The 19,143-nt window shown below is 33.1% G+C and overlaps 1 protein-coding gene across 1 annotated transcript in view; it reads left to right on the top strand.

The window, feature by feature from the left end:
• beat-Vc (beaten path Vc) overlaps window positions 1-19,143 on the top strand; it is a 633,967-nt gene that overhangs the window by 600,244 nt on the left and 14,580 nt on the right. Inside the window, exon 5 of the mRNA XM_075291125.1 lies at window positions 9,379-9,512. Within this exon, the coding sequence (XP_075147240.1) occupies window positions 9,379-9,512 (134 nt within the window). The remainder of the gene's footprint in view (window positions 1-9,378; window positions 9,513-19,143) is intronic.

The raw sequence follows: 19,143 nt of genomic DNA, 5'->3' as shown, positions 1-19,143 counted from the left end.
TGTAAGAGAATGTTTTCTAACTTTGATTGTAGGTCCTTTGGATTTATAACTATTTTCTTGTTGCAATGTTTAAATTCTAAAACTGATTTTCTATTATTTGTTAAAATAATTTATGTTTTAAATCTATTAACTACAGTCTAAGATGGAATTCTACTGAGGAAGTCGCAACATGATTATATTTACCTTTAATATAATTTAGTTTTATATTGAAATCGCTTAGCTTAATTAACCATCTATCTATATAGGGTTCAATTCCCTACTATGAGATTTTACGAATAGCCACTTAAGAGGCCGATGATCAGACAATATTTCAAACTCTACGCCATAGAGGTAAGGACGAAAATAAGAAGTAGCCCATACAATAGCTAAGAGTTCCCTTTCGGTTGTTGAATAATTCCTTTCGTGATCATTTAGCGAAACAAATTGGATGTCCATCTTGTTCTAAAACAGCGCCTATTGAATTTAAGCTTGCATCTGTTAATTGTTTCTTAATAAAATTACGATCAGTGCTATCAAATTTAATGCCTTTCTTTAGGTACTTTATCATTGGATAAGCAATCTTGGCATAATCTTTAAAATATTAGCGGTAGTATCCAGTCATACCTAAAAATGATTTTATAGCTTTATGAACAGAAAGTTTGGTATTTGTCTCAATTTTGAACATGATTCATCAGTCTTTGAAAAGTGGCAGGAGCATTTTTTAAACCAAATGGCATCCTGATATATTTGTAGTGACCGTGTGGTGTTGAAAAAACCATCTTCGGACGATCTTTTTCGTTGACTAAAATTTGGTGAAACCCTTTTGCCAAATCAATAGTAGAAAAGTATTGAGCCCTACCGAGTTTGTCCAATATACTATCGATATTAGGTATTGGATATTTGTCATTTACTGTAATATCGTTAAGTTTGCTACAGTCAATCACTATTCTCCATTTTGTCTCGCCAGATTTATCTGTCTTTTTTGGTACTATCCAAAGGGGACTGTTGTATGGCGAATTGCTTTCAGTGATTATTCCTTGCCGTAACATATCCTCAATTTGGCTATATATTTCTTTTTCATGTATTTGTGGATAGCGGTACATTTGCGTATAAATGGGTCTATCATCAACGGTTTTAATTTCGTGTTGTATAAGGTTTGTGTTGGCAAGTGTTTACCCTTCTAAAAATATCAAATCTTTGTATGAATTTAACAATTCATCTAAAGGTTTTTCTCCTCACAATTTATGTATTTGTATAAACTTTGTTTGTTCAACTTGTTCAAGTTGGTAGATTCCGTACGTTATGTTTATAATCAAGGCATCATTTTCTTAGTCTATTATAGCTTTCAACGGTTTTAAGATATTTTGACCTACAATAGCATCAAAAGGTTTGTTATGAAAACGGAATAATTTCCATGTCATAGTTGCATCTTCTTTAAATTCTTCTGGTAACGGAGTAACAATTTCGTGGGTAATCTGGTATGTTCCGTTAAATGTTACCATACAAGTAGGTTTGCTTAGAGGTATTCTCTGAAAATGTAGTAATTTATTCTGATCTAAGATTGAAAATTTTGAACCAGTATCGAACAGGACATATATTGTTTCTATACCTCCCAGCAAAAAAATTTGGAAGTTCTTCCAAAGGCACAACTTAAACAGCACTTCCAGAAGACGCACTCCCAGTGATGTTCTTTATTTTAACTACCCAGAAAGTTCTTTTAATTCAATTTTTTATAACTTGTTTTTTTTTCATACTTTAATGGGTAATTTTAACTTTTTTTGTTTCAAATAAGTTAAAAAAAGAGTAAGAATTCATAAAATGGTTGAAATCATTTAAATTTTGTCGAAAAAAATGCTAAATCTAATCTGAAAAAATTGTGAATTTTTGAAAATATTTGAGGTCACACGTTTCCGACAACCGTTAAAATCCATTAAAAATTATAAAAAATTATAAAAATTATTTATTTGACAAAATATCACAGAATTTTTTAATTTACATCCAAAACATTGAATTCGGGTCACACCTAAAGAAGTAATACAAATTCAGTGCAACGGCTGTAGAAATGGAGGACTTCCGTCCTATGACAAGCCCATGTTAAATTCATTGCTTCTGCGTCAATTTTGCACCACTTCCGGATCCAAAAAGAACATTTTCATTACTTTTTTGGCGACGCTTTTTTTTGCTGGGCTATTATAAGTTCTAATATAGGAAGTTTGAAAATTTACTTGTTCTCCATTATAGGATTGAATATCACTATATACATCTACTTCCATCGGCGAATTATAGAGTTGATTTTGGTTTCTATAGTCGTTTCTAGATCTAGCACTATTATTTTTTTTTCATATTATAATTATGATAATAGTTAGGGTTAGGACGATGCTTTATGGTAGAATTAGGATAACGATTATGAAAAGGATAAGAACAAGGACAAGAAAAATTCATATCAGTAAGCAATTGTTTGTTATTTTGTTGGAACATTTCAATATTAGAATGATTTTTTTTTTGAATATTTCTGATTAGGATAATTATTTTGGATCATAGAGTTACGAACAGTTTTATTGTAAGAGATGGGAGCCACCGTGGTGCAATGGTTAGCATGCCCGCCTTGCATACACAAGGTCGTGGGTTCGATTCCTGCTACGACCGAACACCAAAAAGTTTTTCAGCGGTGGATTATCCCACCTCAGTAATGCTGGTGACATTTCTGAGGGTTTCAAAGCTTCTCTAAGTGGTTTCACTGTAATGTGGAACGCCGTTCGGACTCGGCTATAAAAAGGAGGTCCCTTGTCATTGAGCTTAACATGGAATCGGGCAGCACTCAGTGATAAGAGAGAAGTTCACCACTGTGGTATCACAATGGACTGAATAGTTTAAGTGAGCCTGATACATCGGGCTGCCACATAACCTAACCTAACCTATTGTAAGAGATTGTATAGTCGTTTCTAATTGAGGGTTCGTTTCTTATTAAACCTTCTCCTAATAAATTATATGCATCCCGTAATTTGTGTATATCTCATTCTGAATAACTGATGCCAAATGAATATCAATGTTGTTTAAAAATGTTCTTAACATAATTTTTTCAACATATTCTGGACTAAATTCTATAGGTTTTTCCTTATCGTAGGCATATTTTTCATTAATTTTATATAAAATATCTCTTAGTATCTTATAGTACTGTACTATACCCATATTTTTTTGTTCCAAATGCTTTTTAATATAGTTTATGATATTATTCTTGTATTCCAAAATTGTTGATCAATATTTCTTTGGTTTCCAGCCATGTGGGATGGGGTCCTAATGTTCTTATGACATGGAGTGCTTCTCCTTGGATCTCATTCAAAACAATTCTTTTGAATATTTTATCTCGAACGTTTTGATCAGACTTTGCCAAGTCGAACACCATTTCTACTTCCCTCAAAAAGGATGTTAAAGCATAAGTATTATCCCCTTTGAATTCGGTAATTCTGTGGGCATCCTTTAGAAGGTCAAAAATATATATTCGTAACTCGCGTGATTCATGCGTGAAAAAATCAAGATTTAATCTTTACTCGTATGTTAACAGAAATTAATTTAAGGGCTATTTTTTAGCACCCTAAGCCGTGAAGGACTAAAAGAAAACAGAGTACTCGTTTATCCAGGACATCTCCAAAAATATGCAACACTGTCATCACCCAGCAAAAAAATTTGGAAGTTCTTCCAAAGGCACAACTTTAAAAGCGCTTCTAGAAGATGTACTCCCAATGATGTTCTTTATTTTAACTACACAGGAAGTTTTTTTCATTCAATTTTTTATAACATGCTTTTTCACATTTTTAATGGGTAATTTTAACTTTTTTATTTTAAATTGGTTAAAAACAGTTTAAGAATTCATAAAATGACACAAATTATTTAAATTTTGTCAAAAAAAAATGCTGAATCCAATCTGAAAAAATTGTGAATTTTCGAAAATATTTGAGGTCAAACGTTTCAGACAAACGTTAGAATCCATTAAAAATTATAAGAAATTATAAAAATTATTTATTTGACAAAATATCGCAGAATTTTTTAATTTTCATCCAAAACATTGAATTTGTATCACACCCAAAGAAGTGATGCAAATTCAGTGCACCGGCTGTTGAAACGGAGGAATTCTGTCCTATGACAAGCCCATGTTAAATTCATCGCTTCTGCGTCAATTTTGCACCACTTCCGGATCCAAAACGAACATTTTCATTACTTTTTTGGCGACGCTTTTTTTGCTGGGCAGCTGTTTAAGACAGTCACATAAAAGAAGTAAAATCTTGCATTTTTAATGTATGAAATGCTCCATTTAGTAATAAATATTTACTGCTGCGATTATTTAGGACACTGCACCACTTTGAATTTCATGTTTTTTCGATAAATTAGTCACAATAAATTGCTATTGTGAATCGATGAAGCGTCACTTTATCAAAATACAACCTGGCAACATCGGAGAGAGGGAGCCACCGTGGTGCAATGTTTAGCATGCCCGCCTTGCATACTGCTTCGACCGAACACCAAAAAGTTTTTCAGCGGTGGATTATCCCACCTCAGTAATGCTGGTGACATTTCTGAGGGTTTCAAAACTTCTCTAAGTGGTTTCACTGCAATGTGGAACGTCGTTCGGACTCGGCTATAAAAAGGAGGTCCCTTGTCATTGAGCTTAACATGGAATCGGGCAGCACTCAGTGATAAGAGAGAAGTTCACCTTTAGATGTCGAACTATATTCTATTCATGAGTTTTGTTACCTTTGCTCATATACACTGAAAAAACAGTGAACCCTTTTCCATTGCAAAATGAACTAAACTGTAGTAATATTGACCATGATTTAGCCCTTAAGATTTTTTTCAACTTGTCTAGTTTATAATTCTCTTAAGTTTTAGTTCATCTATAACATTGTAGTTTAGTTCATTTTTACAACACCATAAGATTTATATACCCCTACCAAGTTAAAAAGTCAGTATTATTTTGTTTTACTTGCTTATTTTGTGATAAACCCGATAATAAAAATTGGTTAACAGTCTCTTTAAAATGTCGACGATTAAACTATTTTTAAATCAATCATTCCACAGTACAGAGAAATTAAATAATTAAAGGAACAACAAACCGTTTTACTATTATGAAAATTTTCATACATTAAAATTAAACTTTCTTTAAGCAAAAGTACTTTATTATAAAAACTTATGATGAAAGTTCTTAATACAATGTTTTTTGTGAATAAAAATTATGACCACGTGGAACAGAGAGTAGTTCATTTGAACCCGCTGTTTGGACATTTTGACTTATCCTTTTTTTATTCATCGTAGGTAATTTTTTCACATATCTTGCTGGAAAAAAATGGAAACAATAATGAAAATTGTTAAAAATTAACACCATGTAATGAAATATAATTTTAATTCTTCATTTTAGTTTGTAACTTACCATATTTGGGGCATTTTATCGAATGGTGTAAGGAATTCAACTTTTCTTTGGAAAACGTATCTCATAAAGTTGGTACCTGAAACAATTAGAGAAATAATGAAGTATTCTATATAAACTCATAAAACTGTGTTGTTATCGATGTGAAGGATATAATAAAATAAATATTCTAGTTGAAAGAAAGCCAGAGTTTTAATATAAAACTTACCAATTCTCTATTAAATTGTACGCTGAGGGGAAATATAAAAAGTTGTCCAAATTTATTTGGGCTATTCTGAAATTAAATATTTATTTTTTACATTAAATAAAATTATTAAATAGGTTTCCAAAAAATCGAATGAAAAAAATAATATTATGCATAAAAAACACAAATATTCTGGTTAAAAGAAAGTTAAAGAATCCTTACCAATTCACTATTAAATTACAAGCAAAGGAGTACCAACATTTTTTTCAAATTTTTAAGGTGTTATTCTGAAATTAAATATTTGTTTTTTTACATTAAAATATTACATTGGTTTCCAAAAAAATTGATTAAAGAAATACTTAAATAAGGTATTAAAAACCTATAATTTTGATGATAAAAAGGTCATAAAAACGTAAATATTCTAGTTGAAAGAAAGCCAAATTTTAAAAGAAAACTTACCAATTCTCTATTTTCGAACCCATCTGGAGTTGCTCTGAAATTAAATATTGCTTTAAAACAAATAAAAACATTAAACTGGTTTCCAAAAAAAAAAAAAATAATTAACAAATAATAATATACATAAAAACTATTATTTTTAAAAGAAAGCCATATTAAAAAAACAATACTTAACAATTTATGGCTAAACTATACGCTGAGATATAACAAAAATTGTCCAAATTCATCTGGAATTGAATATTAATTTTTTACATTGAATAATAAAAATTTCAATATACTTTCAATTTCAACATATTTTCCTAAATATTCTTAATAACTTTTCTCGAAACTACCGATAAAATATTAATAACTTTCATTTAAAAGGTTTAATAAACAAACACCAATATATGTCTCAAAATTCTAAAATATTCCATGCCTTTATATTCCCTTGTTGCATATTAAAAGATGCAACAGCCCACGCCAACGCCAACTATACAACTGAAGCATGCCAAACAAAACCAAGCAAAGCCAAAACATTCCTACAACAACAAAAACACATGTGCCTTTATTGAAAACAACACCTCATCCAGCCAATAAACCATCCAAGAATAACAAACACACACAAACCACTAAATGAACCAAAATAAAAACAACCCCACGCTCATGTATACACAACAAAACTCAAGTAACATCATCTTTACATTAATCACATTCCACTATGCCGATAAAGATCTCTGTACTATGCATTAGTTCATCGCATCTGCTGACAATTTACTCTAAGAATAATATTCGTAAAGGCACACCAGTTTATGAACGATGAAACGTTTAACTTAAAATTTGCAAAATTTTCATGAAATGTTATCTAACATTTTTGACGAAAATGTCTATAAATTTAATTACATGTGAACTAAAAATATTTCATTGGGTAATTTTTTACCAACAATTATTAACTATAGGAATTGTCAGTAAGAAATTGCTATCCACTTTCAAGTTCATTTTTCGTAAAAAAATATTTTCTCAAACAAAAAAATCTTATAGTAAATTACACTTATTATTTAGAAAATACTTTACATTTCACAAGTAGTTTTATACCATGACAAACGAATTTTTAACTACCAGTTAAGAAATTTTTTAAGGAAATTTCCATCGTATTTTGTAGGCCATGAACTAAACGATTGCTACTTAGAATTTGTAAAATTTCCTTTCGAGTAGTTAATTTTCGTTGAAGATACGAAAAATGAACTAAAATTCTGGAAAATTCTTGTAATAAATTATTGTAAAAATCTTCTTAAATTTACGAGACACTTTTTTTTCTGTGTACGGTTGGAAAATATGAGTCACGTGAATTGAGTGAGTCACGTGAATTGACGTGAATCGTGCGTGAGTCATTAAAAGAAGTTGGTGCGTGAGTACTGGTTTTCATTTCGTGAATGTGCATGAGTTTGAGTGGCTACCACACATATCATGCGTGAGCGTGCGTGAATAAACAATAACGAAAGGCAGTCAAGAGATAACCATTTGAATTCACAAGGTAGAGAGCTACTAAACTCGATGGAGAAATTTGACGGTATTGTGATGAATGGGAGAACGGCATGTGATAATGCTGGAGAGTTTAATTTCTGTGGTGCAATGGACAGCTCTGTTATCGACTAATCTTTTCAGAGTTCATTTGCAATATAATTGAACTGTCCGCTACAATGTAATTTGACAGTGATATAACGGTGGACGAAATGGTATGTTCAATAATAGATAGAATAACGCAGGCGCAAGTAGATAGTAGGACTAAGAAGTAGATAGTAGGACTGATATAAAGGTGGTTCGATTGGGCTTGTTATCGGCTTAGACGCATTATTGAGAGAGTTTCGGCAAGTAGGAATAGTTATTACTCTACGAGATCAATATTCACTAGACTCTGAAATCGCTAAAAGATAGAATAAAAGCCTCAGAATGTTAGATTATGTAAAGAATGGGAAAGACTGGCGGAATACCAATATCTAATTCACTGAAGAACAGGAATTTACTCCAGAAACATAATCTGAACTCCAACGATTTTCCAACATATAAATTGGTCTTCCTTATTTCGTCGATCCTATACTTGATTCCCCATTCGAGTTTTGTGAATTACAATCTTATATTATCATTCATTACGAATTCTGCAGATTTGCGCCAACTTGTTTCCTTCATGATATATTGAAAGGATTTAATCACATTTCCTTACGTGAAATTGTACCACTATCTTTCAGACAACCTATTCTAATTCCTTTACATATGAAGGGTGATCCCAATTTTCCATCGAATTATAGAGACTTGTCCCTAATTGACAGCATAAGTAAAATTATCAAAATTATGTTACTGAACAGAATATCCGAGTGGCCTAAATGTCACAATCTTCTCAACAAATTTTGAGCTGGATTTAGTAAGGATTATTCGACGGTTGTTAAAGTAAACAATCTCAAAAATAAATTTACATATTTGCATTTTTGTTGATTTTTCGCCGGCTTTTGACCTCATTCAAAGATAAAGTCTATTTTATATGGACTATCAAGTAAGGTAATACGCATTCTCATGTACCTATTATTTCAATCAACATTTTAATTGCCTTCTGTTTTTATGACACCTACCCCCATTTTCACGAAGCTCCCTTAATGCTATTTTACCTAACCGTACTTTGGAGATATTTGCCATCTTACCTGTATATTCCATATACCAGTTAGGAACTTAACTGGTGAGACGTTTTCAGTTAAAATTAACCGTAGGGAAGATATTTGCAATTTAAAGTGAGTCTTAAGTTCGAGTTAAGCCGCGAAAATTGCAAACGAATATGTAAAATCAGAATAAAATTATAACATTTTTGGAAAATTTTATTATAACTTTATGAGTAATAGTCCAAAGTTCCAATTGAATAATTGTATTTCTTTTAAAATGAATTATTAAAGAAACGTGGTCATAAGCAAATGGCTAGCTTAGCGCGATAATGCGAACTTAATACTGGCCTTTACTAACTGTTAACTGACACTTAAGTTCTAAAGGAAATGGTCGTTAATGTTATTAATCTAGTTAATAGTGATGAAAAATATAAGATTATTGTTTCATACTCCAATTTTATGATGAAAAGTACAAGTTTAATATAACATATGAAATTCACTAGAACATTTCGGATCCACAAATTTTAAAATTGTCATTTCTTATGCAGTGGCTTAAAGTTTGTTCCCCTTTGAAATAAATTGATGTACGAAATAAATTTGATGTATGTTTTTGCTTTCGTTTTCTAGTAACAACTTGAGTTAATATCACTTTCATCATTTGTCATTTAATGGAGATGTTTTTGGGTTTTTTTCCCATTTGTCTGTTTTTCTTGCAGTTCTGCCGAAATTTGATCCATTTATCAGTGGTCTGCAACACACCTACCGATACCATGATTATATTCAGTTGAATTGTAGTTCAGAGGGGTCAAATCCTCCAGCATCACTTACGTGGTATATCAACAACAAAACGGTAAGTAAAAATTCACACACATACGTAAACACTGTATAATCACACTTTCATATAACAAGCACTATACTCTCAGCCAATGTTGGATACAATGTCCCCGTGGCTATTCGTACACATACATCAACATTTCGTGTACGTTTTCATTTTTTGTTTTGTCTATCTTGCCATTTCTCTTGTTTCTGCAACTGATGTGTTGTTTATTACCTTTGTTGTTGCCATAATAGTATGGACGTTATTTTCCATGTTGTAGTTCTGGTTACGCTGCAGTTTGATTGCAATCCATGTTCGAGTTTTTGTTGAAGATACAAAATTTAAGACTCATTTCAATTTTAAATCTCAAATCGTTCTTTGTTCCAGTGGTCCTCGTGATTATATCAGCGACCCGGTTGAAACCAAGGTCCACTTAATCGATTTGTAATTTAATTTGAAAGATGGTATTATTTTAGATTTAGTAACATTTTCGTTGTCCATAAGGACCAATTTCCGATTTTTTTTAATGAGGTCAAGGAAAACAAACTTTCTTAGTTCTTTAGTTTAACAGAAGACTATAATTGGGTAGATTCTTAGAATAGGCTAAGTGATCCACTATAACCTATCCCGGGTTACTTGAAAATATATAGAATTTCACGTCGATGTCATTGCAAATACTCTGCCAAGCAAACATATATAGCAACATGGAAATTGGGAGACTTAACACATGGGGGCTCTAACAAAACATGGACCGATCCACACCATATCTGCTAGACCATTTACGATCCTAAAATACCTCCAGACAAATCGGATAAAAATTTCGGTGTCTAGAAGCCCAACAAGTCAAATCGGTAGATCGGTCTATATGAAGGTTATAGCAAATTCGGATTACTTATGTGTGGACCTAACATACATCTAAATTTTGTATTTCAGACAAATGGGATAAAAATTGGGTGCCTAGACGCTCAAGAGTTCAAATCGGCAGATCGGTTTATATGGGGTCTAACCAAAACATGGACCGATAAACACCATATTTGGGGACCCAAAATTCCCCTAGGTTTTAAATTTGAAGCAAATCGGATAAAAATTGCGGTTACCCATATAGACAAATTACTCCCGATCTTCCTGAATTGCCTGGAGAAAAAAATGAATCTACGCAAAATTTCAGGAAGATCTCCCTTATCAAGAATACATATACTATATAGTAATATTTCGATGTGTTACAAACGGTATGAGATTTTCATACAGCTCATATAGATCGATGGTTAGGTAAAGTTGCAGCCCGATATTTCATGCTCACTTATGTTAGATTACTCAGTCCATTATTTTACAACAGTGAACTTCTCTCTTACCGGTGGGCACTGGCCGATTCTATGTTCACCTCAATGAGAAAGGGACCTCTTTTTCTAGCCGAGTGCGAACGGCCATATTGTGGTCAAACCACTTAGAGAAGCTTTGAAACTCTAAGATACACCATTGAAAAACTGTCTGGTTTTTGGTCGAAACTGGGATTGATCTCACGACCCTTTGTATGCAAGGATGGCATGCTAACCATTACACCACAGATCGATAAACTGGTATTTCTACTTGAAAATCTGCATTTCCTGCATTGTTCCGATTCTCTTGAAATATTAAATCTGAATTTAATTTACACCCGTTATAAAATGTTGAGAACATTATTTATGCCTTCCAATTTTCTTATAATTGTTGTTTTGACTAAAATGCGGAATAATATAGCACTTATCTGAAGCTACACTGAAAAATAAAAAATATTGACCTTATATGAAAGATTATGCATTAAAATTGTAGGATAAGGTTAAATTTCTATAAAATAAAGAAATTTTAATTAATTTATAACTTTAGCTCTTTCAAAGTTATATGTCCGTAAAGTAATACAAATTCCCTTTAAATAAAAAAGACATTTTTGATTTAAAAACCCAATCTTTAAATTAGCTGAGACAATGGATCTTTGGATTAAAAAGAAAAAAGCTGCAAAGGCAGGCTAATGCTAATGGATGCTCAAATGTATCACAATGGACTTAATAGTCTAAGTGAGCCTGAAACTTAAGCGGTCTGCCACTTTAACCTAACCATGACTGAGGCTGTATTTTTATACCCACTACCATAGAATGGTGATGGGGGTATAATAAGTTTGTCATTCCCTTTGCAACACATCGAAATATCGATTTCCGACTATATAAAGTATATATAATCTTCATCAGGGAGAAATTGTAAGACGATTTAGCCATGTCCATCTGTCTGCCTGTCTGTTGTAATCACGCTATAATCTTCAATAATGAAGAAATCGCGCTGAATTTTTGCACAAACTCGTCTTTTGTCTGCAGGCAGGTCAAGTTCGAAGATGGGCTATATCGGCCCATGTTTTGATATAGTCCCCATATAAACCGGCCTCCCGATTTGGAGTCTTGGACATATAGAAACCGTACTTTTACCCAATTTGCCTGAAATTTGAAACCTAGAGGCAAGGCCGTAGCCAGGATTTTAATTCGTGGGGGGGGGGTTCAACTTTAAAAAAATATTCATATAATCTCATGTGTAGAAAATTTTATTTATGCAAAGGTATGTATACAATATTTTTATACCCTCCATCATAGGATGGGGGTATATTAACTTTGTCATTCCGTTTGTAACACATCGAAATATTGCTCTAAGACTCCATAAAGTATATATTCTGGGTCGTGGTGAAATTCTGAATCGATCTGAGCATGTCCGTCCGTCCGTCCGTCCGTCCGTCTGTTGAAATCACGCTAACTTCCGAACGAAATAAGCTATCGACTTGAAATTAGGCACAAGTAGTTGTTATAGATGTAGGTCGGATGGTATTGAAAATGGGCCATATCGGTCCACTTTTACGTATAGCCCCCATATAAAGGGACCCTCTGATTTGGCTTGTGGAGCCTCTAACAGAAGCATATTTCATCCGATCCGACTGAAATTTGGTATATGGTGTTTGTATATGGTCTCTAACAACCATGCAAAAATTGGTCCACATCGGTCCATAATTATATATAACCCCCATATAAACCGATCCCCAGATTTGGCTTGCGGAGCCTCAAAGAGAAGAAAATTTCATCCGATCCGCCTGAAATTTGGTACATGGTGCTGGTATATGGCCTCTAACAACCATGCAAAAATTGGTCCACATCGGTCCATAATTATATATAGCCCCCATATAAACCGATCCCCAGATTTGGCTTGCGGAGCCTCAAAGAGAAGAAAATTTCATCCGATCCGGCTGAAATTTGGTACATGATGTTGGTATATGGTCTCTAACAACCATGAAAAAATTGGTCCACATCGGTCCATAATTATATATAGACCCCATATAAACCGATCCCCTGATTTGGCGTATGGAGCCTCTAAGAGAAGCATATTTCATCCGATCCGGCTGAAATTTAGTACATGGTGTTGGTATATGGTCTCTAACAATCATACAAAAATTGGTCCACATCGGTCCATAATTATATATAGCCCCCGTATAAACCGATCTCCAGATTTGGCTTGCGAAGCCTCAAAGAGAAGCAAATTTCACCCGATCCGGCTGAAATTTGGTACATGATGTTGCTATATGGTCTCTAACAACCGTGCAAAAATTGGTCCACATCGGTCCATAATTATATATAGACCCCATATAAACCGATCTCCAGATTTGGCTTGCGAAGCAAATTGCATCCCATCCGGCTGAAATTTGGTACATGGTATTGGTATATGGTCTCTAATAACCGTGTAAAAATTGGTCCACATCGGTCCATAATTATATATAGCGCACATATAAACCGACCCCCAGATTTGTGTTGCGGTGCCTCAAAGAGACACAATTTTCATCCGATCCGCCTGAAATTTGGTACATGATGTTGGTATATGGTCTCTAACAACCATGCAAAAATTGGTCCACATCGGTTCATAATTATATATAGCCCCCATATAAACCGATCCCCAGATGTGGCTTGCGAAGTCTCCAAGAGAAGCAAATTTCATCCAATCTGGTTGTAATTTGGAACATTGTGTTAGTATATGATCTTTAACAACCGTGCCACAATTGGTCCATATCGGTCCATAATTATATATAGCCCCCATATAAAACGTTCTCCAGATTTGACCTCCGGAGCCTCTTGGAGGAGCAAAATTCATCCGATCCGGTTAAAATTAGGAACGTGGTGTTAGTATATGGTCGCTAACAACCATATCAAAATTGGTCCAATCACACAAAAATTGGTCCATATCGGTTCATAATCATGGTTGCCACTAGAGCCAAAAATAATCTAAAAATTTTATTTCTATAGAAAATTTGGTCAAAATTTTATTTCTATAGAAAATATTGTCAAAATTTTATTTCTAGAGAAAATTTTGTTAAAATTTTATTCGGTTCATAATAAAATTTTCATCATTGTCAAAATTTTATTTCTATAGAAAATTTTGTCAAAAGTTTATTTCTATAGAAAATTTTGTTAAAATTTTATTTCTGTAGAATTTTTTGTCAAAATTTTCTTCCTATAGAAAATTTTGTCAAAATTTTTAATTCTATAGAAAATTTTGTGAAAATTTTATTTCTATAGAAAATTTTGTTAAAATTTTATTTCTGTAGAAAATTTTGTCAAAATTTTATGTCTACTTTGTCAAACTGAATTATATACGTATTGGATCGATCTTTTTTGATTTAATATATACCACGTATGGACTTACATACAATTTAGAAGATGGTGTTAGGAGGTTTTAAGATACCTTGCCATCGGCAAGCGTTACCGCAACTTAAGTAATTCGATTGTGGATGGCAGTGTTTAGAAGAAGTTTCTACGCAATCCATGATGGAGGGTACATAAGCTTCGGCCTGGCCGAACTTACGGCCGTATATACTTGTTATAATATTAAATTGAGCCGACGGGCTTTTTGGGCAGCAAATAAATCAATAACTTCTTCAGTCGGCACATTTATTCGGCGATGAACCGACATTAATGCCAATCCTTTGAGTCTACTCTCGCTAGTCGAATTTCTAAGATACGTCTTTAATCTCTTCATTGTTGAAAATGAACGTTCGGATGAGCACGTAGGGATTGAAAATGCAGTACTATAGTACATTTTTCAAAACGTTTTCACCCCGGTCAGTACCGTAGTACCCCCGCGAATGATTTAGTACCTTTTGTGTAGACATTTTTGAGTCGATATCAGATTTATGGGGCAATAGCTTTGCCAAAATATTTTAATATTTTGAGAAAGTCTTTATCAACCTTATTTAGGTTAGGTTAGGTGGCAGCCCGATGTATCAGGCACACTTAGACTATTCAGTCCATTGTGATACCACATTTGGTGAACTTCTCTCTTATCACTGAGTGCTGCCCGATTCCATGTTAAGCTCAATGACAAGGGACCTCCTTTTTATAGCCGAGTCCGAACGGCGTTCCACATTGCAGTAAAACCACTTAGAGAAGCTTTGAAACCCTCAGAAATGTCACCAGCATTACTGAGGTGGGATAATCCACCGCTGAAAAACTTTTTGGTGTTCGGTCGAAGCAGGAATCGAACCCACGACCTTGTGTATGCAAGGCGGGCATGCTAACCATTGCACCACGGTGGCTCCCATCAACCTTATTTGCTAATAGTCTTTTACAAATATGGCAAAACAGACATGTTCATGTGGGAAGAAAATCTCGATTTTGTAAAAGATATAGTCAAAAACAGGATTTTATTGAACTTCAAGAATGTTTTAGTCCAAAAAAGAATGCGATTCTATATTATCAATTTTTTATTTCGGTAGAAAATGTTGTCTAAATTTTATTTCTATATAGAATTTTTGCAAAATTTTATTTTTATAGATAATGTTGTCAAAATTTTATTTCAATTGAAAATTTTGTAAAAATGTTATTTCTTTAGGAAATTTTTCCAAAACTTTATTTCTATAGAAAAAAATTTGCAAAATTTTTTTGCAAAATTTTATTTCCCTTCGTTTTGTTTTGTTATTGTTGGTTTTGTTCTTTAAGCATTGTTGTTGTTTTTTTATTGCAGCTTAAACCCATACATTGACTAAACTACAAGTGTAGCTTAACCAATAGAGGAAAAGAATGTTTGTCAAATTTATTTGGGCAAAGCCCTATAGACTGCAAGATGGTTGGATGGGCGCACGTTTCGGAATTACCACATTCCTCATCAGCATCCCCTACTTGCAGCAAAACTATCAACCAATTATAAGAATAAATTCAGGCAGTTCATTAAACCCAACAATAAACCACACTTGAACCTTCCGAAAAAAAGGTTTTTGTATGATAGCCGGCTATAGAAAATTTATGCAAAATTTTATTTATATAGAAAATTTTTTCAAAATTTTATTTTCTTTAAAATTCAGTCTCTTGATAATAATCTTCCAGTGAAATTTTTGTTGAAATTTAGTAAAAAGTACCTTTCCGCTCAAAAAATACCTTTTTTGCACTTTCTTAAAAATTGTATTTTCCATCCCTGAGTTACTGGCAAAGTGACCAAAATTTTTAAAAGAATATGCACGTTTGGAAATATCTCTTTATTGCACTCTCCAAGTGCTTCCATCGCTGAATTAGGCAGGTTCTTTTCGCAGGTTTTGCGCCATTTCATTTACACATGTGTGTTTGGCTGTTTCGTTGTTGTTGCTATGGCCAAACAAAGCGAGTCATGTTCTCAAAAAGAACAACAAACACACATAAAAAGCAGAAATACATTTTCCAAAAATGAAATTTGTGGTGCGAGAACAAAAACAATTTGTTTTTTCGACCGTCGTTTGACGGGCTGTTCAACTAGTATTCTAGGATTTGTGCAAGTTTTATAGGTAAGCGTTTTCAAAATAAAACCTTCAGCTTTCCTTCAACATCTTCGATAAGATTTTTATATGCAGCTAAAAATATATATTTATAAATATAAAAATATTCATTCATTTCGGGGGGGGGGGGGGGGTTTGATCCCTCTCATCCCCCCCCTGAATACGGCCTTGCCTAGAGGTATTTTAGAACCATAAAGAGGTGTGCCAAAAATGGTGAGTATTTATTTCTTTGGCAGGTCAAGTTCGAAGATGGGCTATATCGGCCCAGTTTTTGATATAGTCCCCATATAAACCGACCTCCCGATTTGGGGTCTTGTGAATATAGAAACCGTACTTGTACCCAATTTGCCTGAAATTGGAAATCTAGAGGTATTTTGGAACCATAAAGAGGTGTGTCGGTCCATGTTTTGGTATTGCCCATATAGACAACCTCCTGATTTTATTTCTTGGGCTTATAAAACCGTAGTTTTTATCCAATTTGCCTGAAATGGCAAATCTAGAGTATTTTATGACCACATATACGCTTGCCGAAAATGGTTAGTATCGGTCCATGCTTTGGTATAGCCCCATATAGACCGATCTCCCGATTTTACTTCTTGGGCTCATAGAAACCGTAGTTTTTATGCGATTTGGCTGAAATTGTAAATATACTGGTATTTTAGATTTTATCGGTCCATTTGTTAAGGCCTCCATATCAACCGATAACACTTCTTGAGGGTATAGAAGGCGCAGTGATCATGAAAATTGCTTGAAACTGAATGTAAAATTTCCAGATTTTACTTCTCGTAATCATTTAAATAATGGTGGTTAAAATCTATAGATTTTAGATTTCAAATCAAGGCGTTATTTCACCATATTCTTTCACGCTTACAAGAGATGTTAGGTTAGGTTAGGTGGCTGCCCGATGTATCAGACTCACTTAGACTATTCAGTTCATTGTGATACCACATTGGTGAGATGTTAATGATTTCTCTAAAACTCAAACAAAAATGGTTCTTATAAATCCAGAATCTTATCTAGTCTTCATGGTAAAATCTTTAAATTTATCTTCGGCAAGTGTAGTGGTTGAACTGCTCTGCTTGGAAGAATATCTGTCATCAAACCCCCCTGAAATTTTCAAAAGAAATAATATAATATTTGATTCATGGTGGTGGGTATTTAAGATTCGGCCCGGCTGAACTTACTGCTGTATACACTTGTTTGAGTGTACGTTGATTTAGTACCCACATAGACTTATATTCAAAAAGTTTGAAAATGTTGACATCGGCCTTTCTTCTGACTTTATTCTTTAATTTGTAGGTAGATGACTTTCGACCAGATCGACTCGCTTTTACTTTTTTTACTGTTTTGGGAGGAAATTAAATTTTTTACAATATGGCCTTAAATAAATTTGATGTGCCTTTAAGTCCACTGTCCAGTGTGCGTATGTAACTTTATTTGAGAATGTCATCCCATTTGTTTTTATGCTTTGGAATCTGTGATTTATTGCCTAATGTACATTTGTTGTGGAGTTTTGATAGAGACCAAAACTTTCTACAATTTTTAGGTACGTATTGCGGGGCACCGTACACATACACGCAACACTCATACAGCTTTACTCACACACATAGATTTTGGTTTAAAAACAGTACCAGAATACAGAATTGCATTGTTTTATTTTGACGTTTCGTGTTGATTAAAATTGCAATTGGGAAAAGTGTTTGCAATTTAAATTCGGCTTTAGTTCACCAGTTTTTGTTTGGGAAATTTCGTGCTTTTGAGAAGCATACAGTAAAAAGCATTACGCAACAATATGTAGCCTTTTTCTGGTTTTGTCTACAACCAGAATTCTCCTTTGGAGTAAATAAACCTAAATGTGCACCATACATTTGATGCAAAATACGTAACCCTATTAAGAAAACAAGTTAGACCCCTCTTTCTCATTCCATGTTACAATTGAACATGACAATTGGACATGACTTCCATATAGAAATTTAACCGATATGCCTAGAGATTTTGTTTTAAGTTCACAGGCAATATATCTTGCACCTATTATTCTGAAATCTACACCCAGAAAAAAGTGCCTTTGAAACTAAAGGAAAAAATTTTCATCAATATAGTTTATCCATTTTATTTCCATTAAGGTAAATTTTTGTGAAAAATAATAAAATTTACTCGTTTCATTAAAAAAATCCTAAACTGTAAGCAGTTAGGAATAGTTCATTAACTAGAATAAGGCGTGGAATTTTACTCATACTATTTTCTTCGCTGGGTATAAGAATTTACTACTGAAAAAGAAAATTTTATTCACCCATAACAAAGCATTCGTAAAAATAAACAAAAACCGAACTAAACCCAAGTTTCCTCAAAATTAGTAAAATTTCTTATAAAATGATAATTGCGACTTCCTTTATAATAGAAAGTTTTTCATACATACGAACAACACTTGGCATAGAAAAATATTTTAGTTCATTCGTACTAAGAAGTATGCAATCCTTTCAAAACTTAAGGAAACACACTTGTTAGAATATAGGAAATTTTCCTAAATTTCTATTGTCTACCTGTAATCGATACCTGTCATCGTAATCGATGTGTTTGCGCGTGGGTGTAATCGATATATTTGCGCGTCGGTTGTTTTTTAGTTGGAATCGCGTTGTTTCGGAGAGATTGTTAAAAAATAATATGGTAAAATAATATAATAAATAACAAATAAAATATATAAAATATTTGTTATTTTAAATTAGTGAAAAAAATTTTCGTTTTTTTTAAAATAAATCTATCAATGCTCGTGATGGTGTATAAAGAAAGAAAACACCAGCAGAATAACAACCCTTTCATTTGTCTTCATTTTGGAATCTTCAATTATCAGGTAATATTCAGTGA

This window comes from Haematobia irritans, chromosome 1, assembly GCF_050003625.1.
Source record: "Haematobia irritans isolate KBUSLIRL chromosome 1, ASM5000362v1, whole genome shotgun sequence".
In the NCBI taxonomy this organism is placed as follows: Eukaryota; Metazoa; Arthropoda; class Insecta; order Diptera; family Muscidae; genus Haematobia; species Haematobia irritans.
Note: the sequence above shows the minus strand (reverse complement) of the source record. Positions and strands in the feature narration are given on the sequence as shown.